This window comes from Ranitomeya imitator, chromosome 7, assembly GCF_032444005.1.
Source record: "Ranitomeya imitator isolate aRanImi1 chromosome 7, aRanImi1.pri, whole genome shotgun sequence".
In the NCBI taxonomy this organism is placed as follows: Eukaryota; Metazoa; Chordata; class Amphibia; order Anura; family Dendrobatidae; genus Ranitomeya; species Ranitomeya imitator.
In genome coordinates this window covers 179,048,317-179,072,759 of record NC_091288.1, presented here as the reverse complement: position 1 = coordinate 179,072,759, position 24,443 = coordinate 179,048,317, and the positions used below count along the sequence as shown (strand labels likewise).

General features: G+C 44.3%; 1 protein-coding gene across 1 annotated transcript in view; it reads right to left on the bottom strand.

The window, feature by feature from the left end:
* The window catches only part of XYLT1 (xylosyltransferase 1), a 331,938-nt gene that overhangs the window by 37,417 nt on the left and 270,078 nt on the right, over positions 1-24,443 (bottom strand). The window contains exons 6-7 of the mRNA XM_069734116.1: positions 22,663-22,879; positions 4,249-4,425 (exon numbers count right to left, since the gene is read on the bottom strand). Coding sequence (XP_069590217.1) covers positions 4,249-4,425; positions 22,663-22,879 — 394 coding nt within the window. The remainder of the gene's footprint in view (positions 1-4,248; positions 4,426-22,662; positions 22,880-24,443) is intronic.

Genomic DNA, 24,443 nt, shown 5'->3' with positions numbered 1-24,443 from the left:
GCAAATTGGATGGAACAAAAGTCTTGCCTCCCCCACAGACTCTAGCGAAACCGGGGCCACAGTTCTCAAGCTCTCGGTGGGGACAATAAGCCGAGGCTCCTCCTCCTCCTCCGCAGATGACACAACGGAGCGAGAGAGAGCGTCGGCCCGAATGTTCTTCTCCCAGAAAGAAAATGGAGGGTGAAATGAAACCGGGAGAAGAATAAGGACCATCTGGCCTGGTGAGAATTCAACCGCTGGGCTGTCTGCAGGTACACCAAATTTTTATGGTCTGTGAAGACTTGGAAGGGAAAACGTGCACCCTCCAAGAGATGTCTCCACTCCGAGAAAGCCAACTTCATGGCTAGCAACTCCCTGTCCCCGATGGAATAATTCCTCTCTGCTGGTGAGAAGGTCTTGGAGAAAAAGAAGCAAGGATGCTTCCGACCTTGAGCATCCTTTTGGAAGAGGACTGCTCCAGCACCAACAGAAGAGGCATCCACCTCCATGATAAATGGCTTATCAACATCGGGGCGATGTAGGATGGGAGCGCTAGCGAAGTGTGACTTTATAGAGTTAAAGGCCTTGGAGACCTCCTCAGACCACAATTTGGGATTCGCCCCCTTCTTGGTGAGGGCCACCAAGGGAGCTACCAAAGTTGAGAAGTGCGGAATGAACTGGCGATAATAATTAATGAACCCCATAAAGCGCTGCACCGCTTTAAGAGAATGGGGTTCCTGCCAGTCCATCACAGCCTGTAGTTTGGCAGGATCCATAGCCAATCCCTGGGCAGAGATGATGTAGCCTAGGAAAGGTAAGGACTCCTGCTCAAACATACACTTCTCCAACTTGGCATAGAGGGAGTTTGCCCGTAGGAGGTCGAAGACTTTGCAAACATCTCTCCGGTGGGAGTCAATATCTGGAGAGTAGATGAGAATATCATCCAGATAGACTACGACCGAGGTGGAAAGCATATCCCGGAAGATATCGTTCACAAAGTCTTGGAAAACGGCTGGGGCATTACAGAGCCCGAAGGGCATCACCAGATATTCATAGTGCCCATCCCTGGTGTTAAAAGCCGTCTTCCATTCGTCCCCCTCACGGATGCGAATCAGGTTGTAAGCACCCCGCAGATCTAGTTTAGTAAATACCCTTGCTCCCCGAAGCCTATCGAAGAGCTCAGATATCAAGGGGCAAAGGATACTTGTTCTTAACGGTGATGGCGTTAAGACCCCTGTAATCTATGCATGGACGCAATTCCCCATTCTTCTTCTGCACGAAGAAGAACCCTGCCCCAGCAGGTGACACTGACTTCCTAATGAATCCTCTTGCCAAATTTTCCTGGATGTACTGTGACATTGCCTCCGTCTCCGGGAGAGATAGCGGATAGACTCGACCCCGGGGAGGCTCAGCACCAGGCAAGAGATCAATAGGACAGTCATAGGGGCGATGGGGCGGAAGGATCTCCGCCGCCTTTTTGGAGAACACGTCTGCATAAGACCAATACTGCTTGGGGAGAGAGGAAAGATCTGCGGGTACCTCTGTAGTAGCAACCTGAACGCACTCCCTCTGACACCTACCCCCACAAGATTCGCCCCATCCCAGGATTCTGCCAGAGGACCACTCGATATGGGGAGAGTGGTACCGTAGCCAAGGTATTCCCAACAGGACCTCATCAATTCCCTCAGGAATGACGAGCAGAGATATAATCTCCTGATGAGATGGCGACATGGACAGAGTAAAAGGGATGGTCTGGTGTGTTATCTGTGAGGGCAGTGCCGACCCATTCACCACTCGTACCGTTACTGGTTGAGCTAGCATAACCAGGGGTATTGCGTGACGTTGGGCGAAGGCAGAAGACATAAAATTGCCCTCTGCCCCAGAATCCACGCAGAGCTCTACCGAGTGGGAGAATGAGCCTATAGTAATTGTCCCCTTAAAGGACAATTTAGAGGCAAACATCGCCGTGTCTAGTGTACCTCCACCTACTACCACTAGACGCTGACGTTTCCTCGATCGCTGAGAACATCTGGTGGCTAGATGTCCTGACTGCTGGCAAACATGACAGACCTTGAGTGCACAAGCGGTCCGGGACTTAGATCCCGCTTATGACACTTCCCTGGCCTCATGTGACTCAGGAACCAGGACCGGAGATTCCAGAGGTTTGGCGAAGGTAGGAGCCAGCCGAAACCTCTGCCTACACTGGGCTCGCTCTAACCTCCGCTCGTTAAAACAGAGGTCAATTCGAGTGGAGACAGTTATTAACTCCTCCAGTGTGGCAGGAATCTCCCTAGTGGCCAGAGCGTCCTTAACGTGGTCAGCCAGGCCCCTCCAAAATATGGGGATAAGAGCTTTATCCGACCAATCCAGCTCAGAAGCTAAAGTGCGGAATTGGACGGCGAAATGACTGACCAAGGACTCACCCTGAGTTAATGCCAGCAGTTGGAGCGCAGTATCATGGGTGACTTGAGGTCCTAAAAAGACCTGTTTCAGAGTGCTCAGAAACAGCGGAGCACTCTGCACCACATGATCGCCACGCTCCCACAGCGGCGTAGCCCATTCCAACGCCCTGTCCGACAAGAGAGACACTATAAATCCCACCTTAGCCCGCTCTGTGGGAAAAGGTGCAGCCAGGAGCTCGAGGTGAATAGAGCACTGACTCACAAATCCCCTACAAAACTTGCTATCACCAGAAAATTTTTCTGGCAGCGGGAGGCGAGAAAATGTCGGAGCAGGGGTGGCAATGGACAGGGTTGCTGCAGCCACGCTAGCAGCCTGTACAGCAACTGCGGTAACATCCACAGCTGAGGTTGCGCTCTCAAGAGCCGCCAACCTACCCTCCAGCTGCTGGATATACCGCAAGGATTGCTGTTTGTCTGTCATTACTAGCCAGACCCTGGCGCTAGTGTAATGTTAGGGCTAGCGGAACGCACCAAATATTAAGACAGATAGAGTATGGTGCGTTCGCAGCCCGGGGTCCACCGTGCAGAGATGGAACCTGCTGCCAAGTAACGACGGACTATATGGCGGTACTCATAAGTATACACACGTGGGTTAAACTTCACCCAACGTGAAGGAAGCGATCCTGTTGCGTCACAGGACCGCGGTACCGCACATAGAGCGCGAGCAAGTAGTCAGCGAACTCAACCCCAACTAGGATTGAAGTCCGATTAGACCCTTGCTGGCATAACACCGCAAGTGGGTGTGTAAGGAAACTGAATAACGATTTTAAGGCACAAGAGTGCATGCGGTGCCGCACTGACGAACGCCACTAACCACCCAGGCTTGGGTAAGGAAAGCACAGAGGAAGTGCACGGCGCCGTACTGGCGGTCACAGCAACTGGATGCTGTAATGTGTGATTCGTGCTGTAGGCTAAGTCGGGCGCTAGATAGCAACCATACACCGTCCGCGAACAGACATTCAATAGGGTAGGGGTATCCAAGGACGACTTGCACTCACAACATACACACATTAACAATTGTACAGTAGCGCATGGCCGTGCGGTCATGCGCAGTTTATATAGTTGCAGCACAGGAAGTGGCCACAGAAACTTTGCCCTTCCAAGACCTGCCAAGAGGACCAATGGAATGTGCTGCAGAGCCTGAGCACATGATCCTCGATCTCCAGCGGGAGATCTTGCCCTGGGCATGCTCAGTGTGTGCAGACAAGGACTTAGTCCCAGAGAAGTCCGCTCGCTGCTGACCAGCCCTGACTTTAATGGCAGAAGCTGAAGAAGCAGCAGTAACTCTCTGTACAGCGTGAGACTGAGCAAGACGCTGGGACCGACGTCCCTGCTGAGCAGACTCCACTGCGGCTGGATAAGAATGGGAGACCGCAGTGGAGATGGCTCGAGATTCCCCCTGTGCAGAAGCGGGAACTCGAGACCTAACATACATATTCTAGAATACCCGATGCATTAGAATCGGGCTACCATCTAGTAGTTATAGTCATAGTTCTTTTCACTTGAATGGAACAGAGCTGCCATTCCTACACATTGCAGGTGGCCAAAGCGTCCTGCCAACTGCATTAAATCAATGACTCTTAAGTATCAATGAAGTTCCAAAGATCTGGTTTTCACCATTCATGAGATTATGTAATATCCTAGTAATATAACCATCACTGCATAAGTTGGGAATACCCATTTAAAACTGATAAAATATTTTAAGCAGTGTGATCATATTAACATATTTTCATGCTACAAACAGAAATAATAGGAAAGTAAGGGCATCTGTATAAAAGAAAACTAGGTGTAATGGAAACATACATACCTGAAAGCGGTGGAAGTCAGAAGGCTTGAAGTCATTTGGCGAGCAGCCACACCAGTCGACAATGTGTTTATATTGACATTTGCAGCCCAGTTTTCTATTCCAGTTAGTGATTCGCAAATTATTATCAACCATGGTGTCACAATAAGGGCTGTTTTCCAAAACAGTATGAAAAAAAGACTGAAAGCGAAAAGAAAAAAAAAGTGTAAAGGTCTACTAGTCAATAAGACTCAATCAAACACAAGAAATGACCTGGAAAGCAGCAAATACAGTGGATGAAAGGCCATGTAAGACAACGGATGAAGATACTATGAGCTTTAAAGGCATATTCTGTTGGCAAATTGGTTACTGGTTGTTTGTTAATGTTGCCTTGTTTATGAGGAGGAGGTGCCCTGCCCATGTTCACTCCACCTATGATAAATGAGGATGTAGCAACCCCTGCAACTGTGGCTATGTCTAGAGTTGAGCGAATATGTTCGGAATTGGTTACCGAATCTGAATTTGCCATATTCGTGCCATATTGGTACCCCATTCGCGCCAAATTTATGCTTGTTGATCGTTTCCGAACATATTCGGTAATTTCTATTCCCATTGACTCCAATGACGTTAGGCTGTTTCGGCGAATATTGCAAAAACAATATTCGCCGCCGATCATAATTGGAAGCATATTTTGAAAAATTCGCTCAACTCTAGTTATGTCTACTGATGAGAGCTACTACATTAAAACTTATTTGTGGCACATAGTAAAAAGTGAAAACTTGAAAGATACAACGAGGTCACAATTAATATGCTAAAGTTTATTCAAATTTATTTTTATTTGGCTGCTATGACAACAATGTTTTCTTCTATAAATTATTTAGAATTCGTCTTTAAATAAAAAGAAAAATAAAAAATTTGCAAGTTCTATAAAGTCCCAACATTGAGTTATTCCTTATTCCATGGATCCATTTTCCTGTCATTCTTTACTAAGTTATTTCCTATTTTAACTAAGAAATTCCGATTTGAAAAAAAAAATGACCTGCCGCAGAATATAATCTATCTATATAATCATCTAAGGGGTCCTTCTGTCTGTCTGTCTGTCTGTAACGGAAATCTCGAGTCACTGATTGGTCACGGTCAGCAGGCCGCGACCAATCAGCGAGATGGGGGCGGGATTTAAACACCGCTTCACTTTTTACTATTGATGCTGCCTATGCAGCATCAATAGTAAAAACATAGAATGTTAAAAATAATTTTAAAAAACCATTATATTCTCACCTTCCGAAGTCCGCCGCAGCCTTTCCCGCTCCTCGTGCTCCGGTCCCAAGAATGCATTGCAGCAATGACCCAAGATCACGTGGCGGTCTCGCGAGGAGCATCGCTAAAGGCCTGGGCTGGATACAGGGGCCACCGGAAGGTGAGTATATAACTATTTTTTATTTTGTTTTAACAGGGATATGGCGCCTACATTGCTACATACTACGTGGCCTGTGTTATATACTACATGGGCTGTGTTATATACTGCGTGGGCTGTGCTATATACTACGTGGCCTGTGCTATATACTATGTGGCTGTGCAATATACTACGTGCCTGTGCTATATACTATGTGGGCTGTGTTATATACTACGTGGGCTGTGCTATATACTATGAGCCTGTGTTATATACTGAGGGGGCTGTGTTATATACTGCATGGGCTGTGTTATATACTACGTGGGCTGTGTTATATACTACGTGCCTGTGCTATATACTACATGAGTGTGTTATATACTGCGTGGGCTGTGTTATATACTGCTTGGGCTGTGTTATATACTGCGTGGGCTATGTTATATACTGCGTGGCCTGTGCTTTATATTACGTGGCCTGTGCTATATACTACGTGGCCTGTGCTATATACTACGTGGCTGTGTTATATACTGCGTGGGCTGTGTGATATACTGTGTGGGCTGTGCTATATACTATGTGCCTGTGTTATATACTGTTTGAGCTTTACTATATACTACGTGGCCTGTGCTATATACTACGTGGCCTGTGTTATATACTGCATAGGCTGTGTTATATACTGCGTGGGCTGTGTGATATACTGCATGGGCTGTGTTATATACTGCGTGAGCTGTTATATACTTCGTGGGCTGTGCTATATACTACATGCCTGTGTTATATACTGCTTGGGCTGTATTATATACTACGTGGGCTCTGTTATATACTATGTGGCCTGTGTTGTATACTACGTGGGCTGTGCTATATACTACGTGGGCTGTGCAATATACTACATGCCTGTGTTATATACTGCGTGAGCTGTGTTATATACCACGTGGCTATGCTATATACTACACGGCTGTGTTTTATACTACGTGGCTGTGCATTCTAGAATACCCGATGCGTTAGAATCGGGCCACCATCTAGTTTATATTTATAACCTAGCAGCAACATAGAAGAGACAGGAACCAAATTCGTATCCTGATGATTACTGTAATTTGTTTAAATTCTATTGATGAAACTGGTTAGAAAAGGAGAATATGTTTGGATAGTGCGGGAACATTCTGCCTTCTGCTGCCATTTTCTAATTAGAAAGGCATCCAGGCTCCAAAACATATTGTACGTTAAAATCTTTATATGGACAGAAAATATACGGAGGCTGTTTACTATGTGCATATACTATCGGCTTCTTATATTTACATTTTTATATGCCGTGATGCCATACTGAGACGATCACAAGTATACTTGAAGCCATGTAAATATTAGCCTACAGGCTCAGGAAATGTTTCTTTCCAAAGAATATATCTAGATTCAAAACTATGTATAGTTTATATATTCTTCTGTAGCTCCCAAATATTTATCTGTATAACTGGGTTCAAATATGACCAAGAGCGACTTCTGCATGAAGCGTGTATGTTCCTAGTGCTTACATGTTTATTTTCCAGGTAATTGTGTTTGTTAATAGGCTCTAGTATGTAAGGGTAATTACACTGGGGTATATCATTTAATTTCCATTGCATACATAGTTCTGACGTACTTTGAGGTGCTGCAGAGATTACTACTATTCACATTGGCACCTGTCCCCAATGGGGGGTTCCGAATCTTAGTTCCCATTGCTTACATAGTGCTAACGTATTTCGCACTGCTGCAGAGATTACCACCATTCACATCAGTGTCTGTATCCATTGGGGCTCCAAATCTTAGCTCCCATTGCTTACAGAGTGCTAACGTATTTTGCAGTGCTGTAGAGATTACTACTATTCACTTTGGCACCTGTCCCCAATGGGGGTTTCCGTATCTTAGTTCCCATTGCTTACATAGTGCTAATGTATTTTGCAATGCTGCAGAGATTACCACCATTCACATCAGTGTCTGTATCCATTGGGGCTCCAAATCTTAGCTCCCATTGCTTACAGAGTGCTAACGTATTTTGCAGTGCTGTAGAGATTACTACTATTCACATTGGCACCTGTCCCCAATAGGGGGTTCCGAATCTTAGCTCCCATTGCTTACATAGTGCTAACGAAATCTGCAGTGCTGCAGAGATTACTACCATTCACATCAGTCTCTGTCTCCAAATGAGCTCCCAATCCTAATTCCCTATGTCACACACTAGAACTGATTTTATAAGAAAACATGCAGATTTGTCCAGGATGCTGTTCTTGGTCAGGTGTTAACCAAGGATGCTAGAGCTGTAAGGTTACAATGATAGCCACTAGGCCGCGATGCTTACAATTGGAATCACTCTTCTAGGAGGAAAATGGCTACAAGAGGAGAAGATATGGCAGTTGCGCCCAGGCCTTAAAGTGAACCTGACAGATAGCCAACATCAATCTCTCCCGATTCCTCCATACACAGGAATACTTGGCCTGCATTTCTGTATTCGCTGAGAGAGCTACTGCCAGATTATTCTTATCTCTATGCCAAAAAGGGATAGGCCATTGAAGTTAAACAAGTCAAATCCTTCTCTCACCTGACACCATCTTTTAACAAAGAGACCACATACACTTTAGATGAGTGTTTCTTAACTCCAGTCCTCAAGACCCACCAACGGTCATGTTTTCAGGATTTCCTTAGTATTGCATAGGTGATGGAATTAATGCATGAGCAGATGATGAAATTATCACCTGTGCAATACTAAGGATATCCTGCAAATTGTCTCTTCAGAGAGGAAGAGGACTAGAACTCTAGTGCCACCTATTGGAAGTAGCAGTCCTAACAGTCAATGTCGACCCTTTAACGAGCCTTGTCACATGACTTAGGATAATAGCCAAACCAGAATCTCAATTTGCAGACACTGAGATTCTGGTTTGGCTATTATCCTAAGTCATGTGACAAGGCTCGGTAAAGGGTCGACATTGACTGTTAGGATTGCTACTTCCAATAAGTGGCACTAGAGTTCCAGTCCTCTTCCTCTCTGAAGAGACAATTTGCATATTTCCCAGAGGAGCATTGCGGCTTTAAGTCTCCTCACCTCTACATGCTTATCATGTCACTCTCCGCAAGGAGAAACGATACTTCTTGGATAAGGATATCCTGAAAACTTGACCTGTTGGTGGCACTTGAGGACTGAAGTTGAGAAACACTGCTTTTGATGGTCGGTTAATTCCAGTAAAATCGCCGGGTTTGGCTGACTTATCTAATCTGTATGACCTTCAGTTACTGAGAGGCACTAATGTCCTCTCTGTCAGATAAGAACACACTATATTTTGCATGTGGGTGGCCCTCAGACAGATTATGTGTTGTGCCAGATATCTTTAGATTATATCTGTACTTCTTTTGCAACAGGAAATATATATGATCTGTTACAGGGTTGGTGCACTGATTATTAGTAAAAAATTTGGATACACCTGTTCTTGCAATGGTTTTCCTTATTCTTAATGGAAGGTGCACATTGTAGATTCAGACTGAAGGCAGAAAAAACACAATTACATATATGGAAATAAGGAGTAAAAAAAATACATGTAAAACAAACCAGAATTTTTCTTAAACCTTAGATTCTTCAAAGTACACCCCTTTTACTCTGACAGTTTTAAACCCACTTGGCATTCACCTGGAATAGCTGTCAAAGAAGACGTATCCCTCATCAAGAGTTTATTTGTGGAATAAAAAAATATTTAGAATTGAGAGTCCTCAGTGGTTGATACCTTTTAATGGCTAACTGAAAATATGGTAACAAATTGCAAGCTTTCGAGACTACACAGGTCTCTTCATCATTCATTCATCTTTGTGGAATAAGAAAGTGTTTGTGCCCATCAGGTGTGTTTTCCAGATGCAGTGTTGATACACAGTTCCCTAGAGTGCTGAGCCCTATTTCTCAACTGTCCTACACCAAAATATGGCAAGAACCACTCAACTAAGAGAAATGACAGTCCATCAGCACTTAAATACATAAATGTCAGTCAATCCATAAAATTTCTAAAACCTTGTAGGCAGTGTAGTAATGAAAACCATCAATTACTGAGATCAAACTGACTCTCAAGAGGGCTGCCCCAGGAAGACCATCAATTACCTCTGCTGCATAGGATAAGTTCATCCAAGTTATCAGCCTCATAAACCACAAATTGACAATACCATAGATAACAGTCCTCATAAATGATGCACAGATATCAAGTAGCAGACACATCTCAACATCAACTGTCCAGAGGAAATTGCGAGAAACGGGCATGCAAAGAAGAAACTACTGAGGACTACAAACAAGAGGAGAATTGTTTGGACCAACCAACACAAAAAGTGAACATTAGATTAGTGGAAATCTGTACTGTAACCAAAATTTGATATTTTTTATACGAACTGAAATCCATGTCTGTGAGATAAATGAAAGATAAGTGGATGCTTTCTACATGTGGTCCCGACCATGAAAAATGCATGGTGAAGTGTGATAGTCTGGGTGTTCTTTGCTGGTGATAATGTTGGTGATTTATTTCAAATTCCAGACACACATACCCAGCATGACTATCACAACATTCTGCAATGACAATCATTTGCCTCAGTAGTGAATCCTAGATGTACACCATGTGATCACTGAAGTCAATGATTGACATAAGACGTCTTGCAAATGACGTGATAACTTCAGAACTGTTGAGGACCACAAGAGTGGTAGTGCTGTATTGGTGGGGGATTAATTAAGCTTAATTTTTTCACATGGTTCCCAGCTCTTATGCAACTTTCTACTGCTGGACAACAACACCCTTTTTAACACCTAAATTGGTAGGTGTAAAACAAAGTAAAAAAAAAACCCATATAGTTATCTCCGGGACTGGTGCCAGTTCTTTGTGGTCAGTACTGTCTCCTTTAGGACACATGGTATTGTTATATCATGCGACTGCCACAGTCAATCAGCAGCCACTGATCAGCTGCAGATTTTTACTATTCAGTGAAGTTCTGCTGATTGACAGCTGGGAGACAGCGATTGAAGGTCTGTTGATTGACTGCAGTGGTTACATGATATAACAATGACCGCTAAGAGAGAGAGCGCTGACATTTGGATGTAAGTACCGGTACATGGTTTTTTATTTGACTTTGGCCACTTTAGCTGTAAAAGAGATCGTCTAATAGTGGACAACCCTTTTAACATAACATGCAACCTGTTTAATACATCAGTGTTCACAACTTCCCTCTAATGATCGCTGCAGTACAATATGATATGGAAATTTGGACCTTCAGTCCCCATAATAATATATGTAAGATTAAAGATGAGTACAACATTTTCCACCTATTTGGATGAAATAAACGGCGTCATTTCGACAATGACAAAAGCAGATTGAATATATCATACAATGTTTACTTGAACTGAGACTTTTCACTTGATTTTCAGTTTCTATAACATGTAAAGTAGCTGTGATGAATAGTGGCAAAAGAAAAGGTCTCTGGTAAATTAGGAAAAATCCCCAAAAAAGCCATCCTAATTTCAGCTCTTGATCTCATTTCTAAAGCCTCGGGCACCAATATCAGAGAAACAGCAATGGCTTATTCATTTTATTAAACTGTGTAGAGGCTGAAAATCCTTTACATAAAAATAAGATTACTATGGATGTTACAGCCTTGATCCTAGAGGGTCAAACATAACATGAAATTGCTTCTTAAAGTGTTTCATACGGGCTACTTAAGAAGATAAAAATGGTTTAAGTTAATTGATGCTGAAGTGACTGTTCTTTATAATGTTGCCACGCTACTGACGGAATTGCTTTTAGGACATTATGTTCCTTCTACATTGTATAGTCTTTTAGGTCTTCTATGCTATTTACTGCAAATCTTCTCAGCTTCACACAAGTGTAGGGAAAGGTATTATTGGGATTTTTAAAGGGAACCTGTCACCCCCAAAATCGATGGTGAGGTAAGCTCACCATCATCAGGGGCTTATCTACAGCATTCTGTAATGCTGTAGATAAGCCGCCGATGTTACCTGAAAGAGGAGAAAAAGAGGTTAGATTTTACTCTCCCAGGGGCGGTCCTGCTCCGATGGGTGTCTCAGAACCGGGACAGCGCCTCCCATCTTCATTCCATGACGTCCTCTTCTGGTCTTCACGCCGCAGCTCTGGCGCAGGCGTACTCTGTCTGCCCTGTTGAGGGCAGAGCAAAGTAGTGCGCAGGCGTCGGGAAAGGTCAGAGAGGCCCGGCACCTGCACACTGCAGTACTTTGCTCTGCCCTCAACAGGACAGAAAGTACGCCTGCGCCGGAGCCGCGGAGTGAAGACCAGAAGAGGACGTCATAGATTGAAGATAGGAGGCGCCGGAGCGGACCTGAGACACCCATTTGACCGGACCGCAGCGGGACTGCCCCTGGGTGAGTATAATCTAACCTCTTTTAGGTTACATCGGGGCTTATCTACAGCATTACAGAATGCTGTAGATAAGCCCCCGATGACGGTGAGCTTACCTCACCCTCGATTTTGGGGGTGACAGGTTCCCTTTAAGTTTCTAATACAACTATCATGCATGAGATTCAACTATTGAGAACCTAAATTACATTAAAAGTCAACAAAATATCCACAGGTGATACCATAAATGTCTAATAGTTTGGGGTTCCCACCTCTGGCAATCACCTCCCTAAAGTATTCCTAAAGTTTGGGGAAAAGGAGGATCTATCATGGTTTTGGTGGTTTCCAAAACTTGTATTGACTTAAATGTAGAGTCAAGCGCAACTTTCAATTAACTCTATATTAAGGGGAACCTGTCACCAGTTTTGTCCTGAGTCAACTTAAACTATGACCTTAATCAGTGCCTATGCTGCAGTCCATCAATGGTTTCATAACCTGCTGAGTCCCCTGTATAACCCCCCAAAAGCCTTATGAAATTCTCCCACGCTGTATGTTAATCCCGTCGGCCGGTCCGATGGGCGTGGTTTCTGCTGTCTTCATCCCTCCTCCGGGCTTCTCTATCCTTCGTCTCAGGTACTGATAGCCGTCCTTCTGCTTTACTTAATGTGGATGACGCGTTCTGTCTCATCCACCTAGTCGGGAGTAGTCTCACACCTGCCTAGAGAAATCACCAGCTCACATCTGCACACTATGACCTATTGCGGGCAGAGCCCAAAACAAAAGTGTGCATGAGTCGTTATAATTTAGTCTCTGCCCGCAGTAGGGGAGAGCACAGTGCACAGGATCGAGCTGGCAATTTTCTTCACAGGCAGGATTTTACGCGGTTAGGTGAATGATGCAGAAGGCAGCAGGAGGAGGATTATCAGCAGCCAGGAAGAGGGATAGAGAAACAGGAAGGAGGGATGGAGACCGCAGAAACCACGCCCATCGGACCGGACCGACAGGATTAACCTGCAGTGCTGGAGAACATCAACAGGTTTTTTTGGGTGTAAACTAGAGGAGTCAGGGGGGATTATAACCATTGATGGACTGCAATACAGGTGCTGATTAAGGTCATAGCTTTAGTTGACACAGGACAAAACTGGTGACAGGTTCCCTTTAAAGATTCATTTAGAGCCTATATTTTGCGAACGAGCATTTCCACAGAATGGAGATCACAAAAAGTTAAAAAGCCAGGTCACTGCATACATGTCGCCAATGATCTGCTAACTTTATAACTTCAGAGCTCCAAACCTCCTGTGGAGTTCAAGGGAATGTGTCAGAAGGTTTTTCCTACCTCATCTGAGAGCAGCATGATGTAGACAAGGAGATCCTGATTCCAGCGATGTATCACATTGTTTCCTGGCTACAGCCGTTCTGACACAATCAGAATTTTTAGATTTAGCAATGCAGCGGAGCTGAGAAAGCTGACCCCGCCCACACCACATCTAACCCCGCCCACACCAGGCTCTCTATATACAATGGCTATAGACTCTGAGCTGCTAATCACAGGTGGGGTTGGGATGGTCTCAGACCAAGAGACAGGCACTGCTGTGTCATAGCAATGATAAGCAGGATTCAAGATTTACATCACCAAGCACAATGACAAGTATATGATGAAGTGATCTAAAGCATCTGGAACAGTTGAAATGTGTTGTGTGGAGTGATGACTGCTCTCTACGTGGCAATTGGATGGACAAGTTTGGGTTTGGTGAATGTCATCAGAAGAAATCTGACTGCATTGTGACAACTGTAACATTGAGCTATAATGGATTGTTCTTCAGGGGTTGACTTAGGCCACTCAGTTACAGTCAAGCGATACCTTAATGCTTCAGCATACAAAGACATTTTGGACAAATATATGATTTCAACATTTTGGTAACAGTTTGGAAAAGTAACAGGTCTATAAAGGCATGATTGGGTGGAAGTTTAGTGTGGAACAGCTTAGGCTACGTTCACATTTGCGTTGATGAGCGCAGCGTCGTCGACACATACCGATGCATGCGTCATGCGCCCCTATTTTTAACATAGGGGGCGCATGGACATGCGCCGGTATGCGTTGTATTGCGTTTTACGACGCATGCGTCATATTGACGCACAGACAGGGCGCAGAGGACGCTACTTGAAGCGTTTTCCCTGCGCCGAAATTCCTGCTCTGTACGATCTTATGACAACGCATGCGTCTCAAAACGCTACGTTGTGTACATGCGTTGTTGGTTGTGTCGCGGACGCTGCGCCCAACAACGCAAATGTGAACGTAGCTTTAATTGTCAGCACAGAGCCCTGACTTCAACCTCATCGAACCTCTTTCATATGAACTAGAAGGGAGACAATGAGCCTGGCTATCTCCTGTTACATTAGTGACTAATCTCACAAATGCTTTTCAAAAATTCCCCAAGATACACCCCAAAACCTTGTACAAAGTCTTCCCAGAAGAGGGAAATCAACTCCATATTAAAGGCTACAAATTTAGAAAGGGAGGTCATAAAAGCTCCCAGGCTTGGACTGGCCCACAGGAGAACAGGAGAATCCTCCGGTGGGCCCCTGTGTAAGAGTTATTTGAGCAGTACTTGGCACAATATACTTACAATATAATGTACAGACAATGGCGGCATCTTATTAACTTAACAATCTACCCAGTTCATTGTTATATAAATTTATGATTGAGGATAATGTCACATTTGCATGTAGCTGAAAACTGCGGCCCTTGAGTTGCTTACTGGTGGGCCCAATTCGACACTTAGCGCTCCCCTAGGTATGATGTGTAGGTTTCCCAATACTTTTGCCTATATAGGTTATATCCATATCATTCTCTTTACAGTGATACAGACAAAATGAAAACAGTCCATGACAGAAAATACGTCATCAGACTCAGGACTTGGGCCTGCAGTTTCCAGAGCTCTTATCGCAGCATAGCATACATGTCAGATATTTGTGATGTGCACGTGTCACTTTGTAATACTTTCTCATACTATTCAATAATTTGTGTTTATCTGACCAATTTACAATGATAAGAGGACAGCAGATCGAACATAGACGAGGGAGTGCAATTCTGGGTGGAAATATCAGGATCTATAAATAAATAACATGGCATTAACACTAGCGTATTCGTCCAAATAATCCCCCTCACATTGTTTAATACTACGTGACAACCCAGTGAATATGTGTTTTATGCATGAATTGGCTGGTTAAAATGATAAAGGCATGCATTTTCACTCGAGCGCAGCGAATCTTCCCAATTATCCGTTGCCCTGTGTCCTTTCATAATGATACAGAAATTCTCTGTGAGATAATGGACGAAAAGGTTATCGGAATTGAGAGGAAAAGGTGATTGTAACTGAAATGGAATTAAAATGGATTATTTAACATGTGTGCTGAATTCAGCCAGTCAAATTATGACAACCGGCGGTCTGGGAGATGCGCAATGGCCTAGATTGAAGGGAGCGTGTGGTGTAAAAGACAAAAAACTCTACTACGCAGAGAGAAAGTATTCACACCCTGATCCTTCTGTGGTTGAGAATGGCAAGGGTGTTTAGACAGCTTTATATAACTATATACTAGAAACAATTTAGATAACTGAGGGGGGTAGGTTATCCGGGTTAGTCCCATCCCCTTTGTAAGAATCTGTTAAAGACCCCCTTTTTTCAAAAGTAGCTGCTTTGTCCAAAACTAAGGACAACATCTATAATATAAAGGAAGAGAAAAACAGCAAAAAATGCAAGGCCAATTTGATTTTTGCTATTGGGCCCCAATCTTCTTTACCCTCTATATACTACTGCATGGTCACGCACAGATATTACTTTAGGGCTGCTCATTGTCTTTCTATCTTAGGTTTTGTCTGTTTAGGCCAGTGTGAACATGTTCCTACACACTGCATGTATGCTAGCTTACAATCCAGTTCTTTTTTTTTTTTTGTTTTGCTCTAGGTTTTTGCACTTAGTGCAGGTAAGGGTGCAGCCTTCCCTTTCTTTAAGCTGGGCATTATGTTTCTATAGCTTCCTATTGTTGGGCGTCTACAGTTGGGCCCTGGCCCTTTTAGGCCCTTATTCACATTGAGGTCATTTCTGACACACGGTATGGTTTTAATACTAGAGCTTAGGACCGTCCTGACTGAGTACATCTTGACTCTGGCTTTTATGCTTTTTTTGATCAACGACAGTGTTTACTAAGCGCGTTATGCTATTTATATGCACTAATGCTTTTTACTTACTAATAGCATATGTGGTGCGGTGACCCATGTTACAGTCAGGGGGTGCTGAGTGTGTGCTTCAGGATGCGCTTCGAGGCATAATTATGGTGATGAGACAAATTCCGGCAGGACTGTAAATGGCCGGTATGTGTCGCAAAGGTGCTCTGCGCTGTAAGCCCAAAATGATATGGTTATGCTGGGACTTATAGTTCCACAAGAGTTTGTTGTGTTTACTTATAAGGGCGGACTTATAGGGTTAGCTGGTGAGCTGGGCGGGACTGGCTAACCACACATACTCCCATCTAGGGGAGTGGTTACAACCATATAATGTGACTGAGGTCTGGTCACATGTTCAGAGTGTATGGATCTGTGCGGTCCATGTGCAAGGTCAGGTCTGTGTTGGAGTCTCCTGGGAGTGGAGACGTCCTGGAAGCACTTAGAAAGACTGTGGACCTGAATGCTCAGGGTGTTGGATTGTCTTGGGATGGACTGGAGTCCTCCAAGCACCTGGTGAGAGTGTGAGTCCTGATGGTCTGTGTTGGAAGCTCCTGTGAGTGGAGCCTTCCTGGAAGCACCTGAGTGACCGTGGACCTGGTGGTCTGTGTTGGAAGCTCCTGTGAGGGGAGTCTTCCTGGAAGCACCTGAGAGACCATGGACCTGGTGGTCTGTGTTGGAAGCTCCTGTAAGGGAAGTCTTCCTGGAAGCACCTGAGAGACCATGGACCTACAGAGCCTGGGACGGCTTCTGTGCTGGCAAAGCCAGGACTGACATGGAATCAGCGTGAGGAGTTGAGCTCCTGAAAGGTAACCCCGGAAAAGGGGACTCTATATATGCCAGAGACGTTTATCTGAAGCATGAACAGACTGGTGGACGTGACATGTACATAATGAACTGTGCATATCCCTGTTTATGATGTTTAATAAACCAAATAGACTGACTTAAGTGTAGAAATCGTGCCTGAGTGATTAAATCCCATGCCAAGGGAGTGTCACCCAACTCACTCAGATAGCGTTTCACCACATTGGGTACATGATCATTTTGTTTCTACCTAAGGTTTGTCTGTTTAATGGCCAGTGTGAACATGCTCCTACACGTTACATATATACCAACTTATACTCCAATTCATTTCTTTCAGTATTACTTTAGGGCTGACCTAGGATCTTTATTTTTTTTTGGCGCCAGTCTTAATGAAGGCAAGTCTGGAAGAAGTTACATTATGTCAAATTTATTAAAAAGCCCACACCTCTTAATGAATTAGGCACATCTTTCAACTGTCGTAAATCTGCGCCAGAAATGTTACTCAAGCTAAGAGCTGTCGTAAATTTCTGATGTCATTTACATTACCATAGTGGTGCAAATACTCAAATACTGATAAATTTGATGGGTGAACAACCCCTGTCCTGCTAGCTACAATCACTTTGGAGGAGCTCTCCAAGACTGGTGTAAAACCACCAAGTGTGTCAATTGTTTTTATGTAACTACAAGTTGTGCAAAAATCTTGCAACATTTCAAGGTGGTTTATGCCACAAGAATTTTTGAGAAAACACAGTAATGAATGAGGCCCAATATGTTTTGTATGTTGTCCAGCCGTGATTCTCTGGCCTGGTCGTCTTGGGTGGGCACAGAAGGTTGGAGTGTCATTGTCTTGTTTAAAAGTGGACCAAAGGCACTATCACACGAGTGGAGAGAAGTTGGCACATAACAGTCAGTTTTGCACCACTGGTGGAGAGTTGATGCTGTTGGAAGACCATACTGTTCTAACGGACATCCAGATTTTCATGGTTGCCTGAGGGAGTTAGTAGTAGTCGTGGACTGACAGGTCAAGTCCCACAACCCAATGAAGTAAAATATGGTGAAACCACTATGAGCTATATGAAGGAGGTCTACCATCTGTTATTGTTGGAGACCATTCTTCAACTGCAAGAACATCTGAGGCTGAGATTTGGTTGTGGTCAGCCAGAGGAACAAACTCCAAGAAATGCATGTAATCCAACCGTAGGAATCTTACCGTAAGATACTGTAAGTTCGAACAATAAGACGGACCCCCATCTTATAAAAAATCTTTTTGTCTGCAATTTTCACCCCAAATTTGGGGTGCGCCTTATGGTCCAGTGCGTCTTAAGGTACCGTTACACTAAACGATTTACCACCGATCACGACCAGCGATACGACCTGGCCGTTATCGTTGTTAAGTCGTTGTGTGGTCGCTGGAGAGCTGTCACACAGACAGCTCTCCAGCGACCAACGATGCCCAAGTCCCCGGGTAACCAGGGTAAACATCGGGTTACTAAGCGCAGGGCCGCGCTTAGTAACCCGATATTTACCCTGGTTACCATTGTAAATGTAAAAAAAAAAAAACACTACATACTCACATTCCGGTGTCTGTCATGTCCCTCGCCATCAGCTTCCCGCACTGACTGTGAGGGCCGGCCGTAAAGCAGAGCACAGCGGTGACGTCACCGCTGTGCTTTACGGCCGGCGCTCACAGTCAGTGCGGGAAGCTGACGGCGAGGTACGTGACAGACACCGAAATGTGAGTATGTAGTGTTTTTTTTTTTTTACATTTACAATGGTAACCAGGGTAAATATCGGGTTACTAAGCGCGGCCCTGCGCTTAGTAACCCGATGTTTACCCTGGTTACAAGTGAACAGCGATGACAGCGGGTGATCCAGCGACTAAATAAAGTTCTGGCCTTCTAGCTCCGACCAGCGATGTCACAGCAGTATCCTGATCGCTGCTGCGTGTCAAACACATCGCTGTCCAGGACGCTGCAACATCACGGATCGCTATCGTTATCGTTGTAAAGTTGCTCAGTGTGAAGGTACCTTTAGTAATGGAAATAATCTCAGTGCTTGGAGCATGACAAAGCACTTAATGTCTCATTTACATATTGCAAAAATCGGGGATTTCACTGTATTCAGCCAAAGGATAGTGGATTTAAAGGTCCATATGCATTTATCTTTCACTGACCCACATGCTCATATCAATGTGGTTTTTTTTTTTTGGGGGGGGGGCTGATCTATCTTGCCGACAGATTCCTTTTATTGGATGTAATCAAGTCTCTAAATGACCATGCCCTCCTTCACGTTGTGCCCTATCCGTGTTTTTCACAGCTAACACTCGTACCTGCGATAGTCTATAGGGCCATTCATGTGTCCATGATTTTTCATGGACCGAGAAGTCCTTAGGAACTCATGAGGTCGGATCAAAATCGGCAATGCAAGTCCATTGGCCCATGCAAAAAAAAGGAACAATTTTCATGGACTGTCAGAAAGGAAAAGGTGGAGAAACTTTTTTTCTCCACGTATGAGAAAAACAGTTGACACCCGGACCACACTTTGATCAAAATAATCGTTCTGTTTTTTTTCGTATGTGGGAAAATTGGACGTCTAAATGAGTCCTGAGAATGCATCAGACTCCTGGATCTTACCACTAGCCACCTAAGAAAAGTTTCAGGGCCGTACATCCATTATTATGGGGTCTCTTTCTTTTCAAGCTACTGTATAGTGTCTACATTAGTTAAGGGGGAATCAACTACATAATTGTCTAAGGGGTACTTCCGTCTGTCTGTCTGTCCTTCTGTCATGGTTATTCATTCGCTGATTGGTCTCGGCAGCTGCCTGTCATGGCTGCCGCGACCAAACAGCGACGGCACAGTCCGATTAGTCCCTCCCCTACTCCCCTGCACTCACTGCCCGGCGCCCGCTCCGTAATCCCCTCCACTCAGCGCTCACACAGGGTTAATGGCAGCGGTAACGGCCCGCGGTGTAACGCACTCCATTACCGCTGCTATTAACCCTGTGTGTCCCCAACTATTTACTATTGATGCTGCCTACGCAGCATCAATAGTAAAAATATGTCATGTTAAAAATAATAATAAAAAAAAACCTGCTATACTCACCCTCCGCCGCCTTTCTTGCTCCTCGGCACGCTCCCGGGACCGCTCCATTGCAAGCGGTAGCTTCCGGTCCCATCCCAGGGCTGGTGTGTGACAAGGACCTGCCGTGACGTCACGGTCATGTGACCGCGACGTCATCATAGGTCCTGCTCACACCAGCCCTGGGACCGGAAGCTGCCACTTGCAATGGAGTGGTCCCGGGAGCGTGGCGAGGAGCGAGAAAGGCGGTGGAGGGTGAGTATAGCAGGACTTCAACGGGCCTTCGGAAGGTGAGTATATGTTTTTTTTTTTTAAGTCTCTATACTACGTGGCTCTGTGCTGTATACTCCGTCACTGTGCAATATACTATGTGGCTGGGCAATATACTATGTGACTGGGCAATATACTACGTGGCACTGCTATATACTACGTGACTGGGCAATATACTATGTGGCTGGACAATCTACTCCGTCGCTGGGCAATATACTACGTGGCTGGGCGATATACTACGTGGATCTGCTATATACTATGTGGCTGGGCAATATACTACGTGACTGGGAAATATACCGTACTACGTGGCTCTGCTATATACTATGTGGCTGGGCAATACGTGGTTGGGCAATATACTATGTGGCTGGCCAATATACTATGTGACTGGGCAATATACTATGTGACTGGGCAATATACTATGTGACTGGGCAATATACTATGTGACTGGGCAATATACTACGTGGCTGGGCAATATACTACGTGGCTGGGCAATATACTACGTAGCTGGGCAATATACTACGTGACTGGGCAATATACTATGTGACTGGGCAATATACTACGTGACTGGGCAATATACTATGTGACTGGGCAATATACTACGTGGCTGGGCAATATACTACGTGGCTGGGCAATATACTACGTGGCTGGGCAATATACTACATAGCTGGGCAATATACTACGTGACTGGGCAATATACTACGTGACTGGGCAATATACTATGTGACTGGGCAATATACTATGTGACTGGGCAATATACTACGTGGCTGGGCAATATACTACGTGGCTGGGCAATATACTACGTGGCTGGGCAATATACTACGTGACTGGGCAATATACTACATGGCTGGGCAACATACTACATCGCTGGGCAATATACTACGTCGCTGGGCAATATACTATGTGGCTGGGCAATATACAATGTGGCTGGGCAATATACTACGTGACTCTGCTATATACTATATGGCTGGGCAATACGTGGTTGGGCAATATACTATGTGGCTGGCCAATATACTACGTGACTGGGCAATATACTATGTGACTGGGCAACATACTATGTGACTGGGCAATATACTACGTGGCTGGGCAATATACTACGTGGCTGGGCAATATACTACGTAGCTGGGCAATATACTATGTGACTGGGCAATATACTATGTGACTGGGCAATATACTACGTGGCTGGGCAATATACTACGTGGCTGGGCAATATACTACGTGGCTGTGCAATATACTATGTGACTGGGCAGTATACTACGTGGCTGGGCAATATACTACGTGGCTGGGCAATATACTACGTAGCTGGGCAATATACTATGTGACTGGGCCATTTACTATGTGACTGGGCAATATACTACGTGACTGGGCAATATACTACGTGACTGGGCAATATACTATGTGACTGGGCAATATACTACGTGGCTGGGCAATATACTACGTAGCTGGGCAATATACTACGTGACTGAGCAATATACTACGTGACTGGGCAATATACTATGTGACTGGGCAATATACTACGTGACTGTGCAATATACTACGTGGCTGGGCAATATACTACATGGCTGGGCAATATACTACGTCGCTGGGCAATATACTACGTGACTGGGCAATATACTACGTGGCTGGGCAATATACTACGTGGCTGGGCAATATACTACGTGGCTGGACAATATACTACGTGACTGGGCAATATACTACGTGGCTGGGCAATATACTACGTGACTGGGCAATATACTACGTGACTGGGCAATATATTACGTGGACATGCATATTCTAGAATACCCGATGCGTTAGAATCGGGCCACCATCTAGTGTCTAATATCTGTCTTCATTTGGAGCTATATTCATTTCTCCCTGAAGACCCATCTCACAAATTTACCAGTATGGCACAATTTGTCAATTACGGTAGTTCAGCAATGTATAAAAAGACACTTTGGAGTGCAAAAAATGTTCTGTGTGTAATAGTTCATGTAATATCTGGTTCATACAGTAACAAGCCATGATATAGATGATAATTGACAGGGAGATGCACATTATATCTATAGAAATACAAAATATGGGAACAATTAATACATGTAATATGGGGTTGATGAAAGGTAAATTAGCTTATTGACATTTCTAAAGTATTCCCCTAGTACAGAAATGTCTTGGTGATATATTCCCTTTAATATAGGTTAATGAAGACGGGTATGCTACGTACGTTGTGCAGAGGCTCCATATAGGAGTACATTAAAATGCACGCCTTAGATCCGTGTAAAGAGACTTCGTTAACTAATCAGCAGTCTCCATGGTTTCATATAACATAGACACGGTATATATGTATCATACCTCGGCGGGGAGCAGAGTGTAGGAATAGAATCGCTTCATCTTTGTAACTAGATCATCATTGGAAAAGGTCACATATTCCACAAATTTCCTATTTAGAAGAAACCAGTCTGATCCACCATCTACAGTAATGCCTTCTGGGATCTTCCTGTCTCCGAGACGCCACATGTGGGTGTCACATTCGAGGAATAACCTGTCCAGACCTTGCTTTCTGATAAATCTGTAAGAACAAAGGAAGCAACAGAGTATAAATCAACATGCTCTAAATTCCAAATCCTTTTTTATTTTAAAACAAAAAATGATATGTATAACCATAAAAGAAGGCTTTTTCACATATTGTATTCTCTTTGCTAAAAAGGGTCCTCGAAGAATAGAAGAAAGAAAATGAAATTATGACTAGATTCTTAAATACCCTTAATTAGCCAATCACACTCGTTTTCTCTAGACAGGAAACCTGTCCTTGAGGGCTCGCTCACACCAGAGCATTACTCAGATGAGTGCTATCCAATGTTTTATCGGCTGGCACTCCAACCAATCTTATACTATAAACCAGTGCTTTTTTTTTTTTTTTCAACAGACCGATTTGGCATGAGAAAAAAATGGCAGAATGCTGCGAGTGGCTCCGCAAATTGGATCACGCGCACTCCTGATGAAGAATGTCACGGGGCTACCGCGACAGAGAGGATCCAGAGAACCGCAGCGCTCTGGGCCTCGTTTACACACGATGAACAGAAGCTCTTCTCCTGAATTCTGACCTGGCTGTCTTTTGCCAGCAGGGCAGGAGTTAAACCTTGTTGCTAACGTTGCTGAGGGCTAGGACTCTCAGCTGAATTGGTTTTCGCAATCTCCTCTCCTATATAGACTCAGCCTTGACTACAACTGTTGTCAGTGATCAGTTCTGATGCCTGGCTTGGAGGTTGAAGGAGCGTGGTGTTAGGAGCTTGGAGGTTTATTTACAGAGATTGGTGTCTGCTGTTTTGGTTGCATGTTAAACCTGTTTTCCTTCCTAGTTTTTTCCTTCTCTTCCCTTCTCTGTGTTTCCTCTGTGGTTGTGTGAGCATTTGGTGAGTTTGAGATTTTAGTTACCTTGTCTGCATACCCTGTTTGCTTGTCATATTTATACACTGGTGCAGTCCTCCTCCCTGGGGGGGAGAGGGGGCCACTGATAGGGCCTGCACAGGAGACAGGGATACGCTGGTGGCTCAGGCCTCCTAACCATCATAGGTACCCCTGAGATAAGGGAAAGCCAGGGCCCCTTATAGTGGCAGGGACAGGTGCGGGTCCAAGTACGTCATCCTGCCCCTTATCGCCGTTATCGGCGTGACAAAGAAAGAGCGAAACGCGCGTTGGGGCGGCGGAGACACGTACATGTCTGTGCACTACTTATTGATTGTTTGCCCATTCTTCTTATTTGAGGAGATTTTATCTCTCAATACACAAGAATATTTGATAAGTATCTCTACCTGTATATTCATGTATGTGTTACCGCTATTTACAACATTGTGTGATTCCCTGCATTGTGCTTAGAAGCCTCTGTATTTGCTTAATTTTGCATATTTTAAAACTGTCTAACAAATAATGCTTTTAATTTACGCTTTGGTTTTTTTTTGTCCTTCTTATTGATGGTAATAATGCATTCTGCAAATTTTTACAAAAGGCCATGTGCACATACAGCAGATTATTTGCTGATTTTCGGTGTAGAATATGAAATGAACCTTGGGCACAGCAAATTCAAAGTAAAAAAAAGTGAAGTACAATATAATGCACCAATGCACATTCATTTA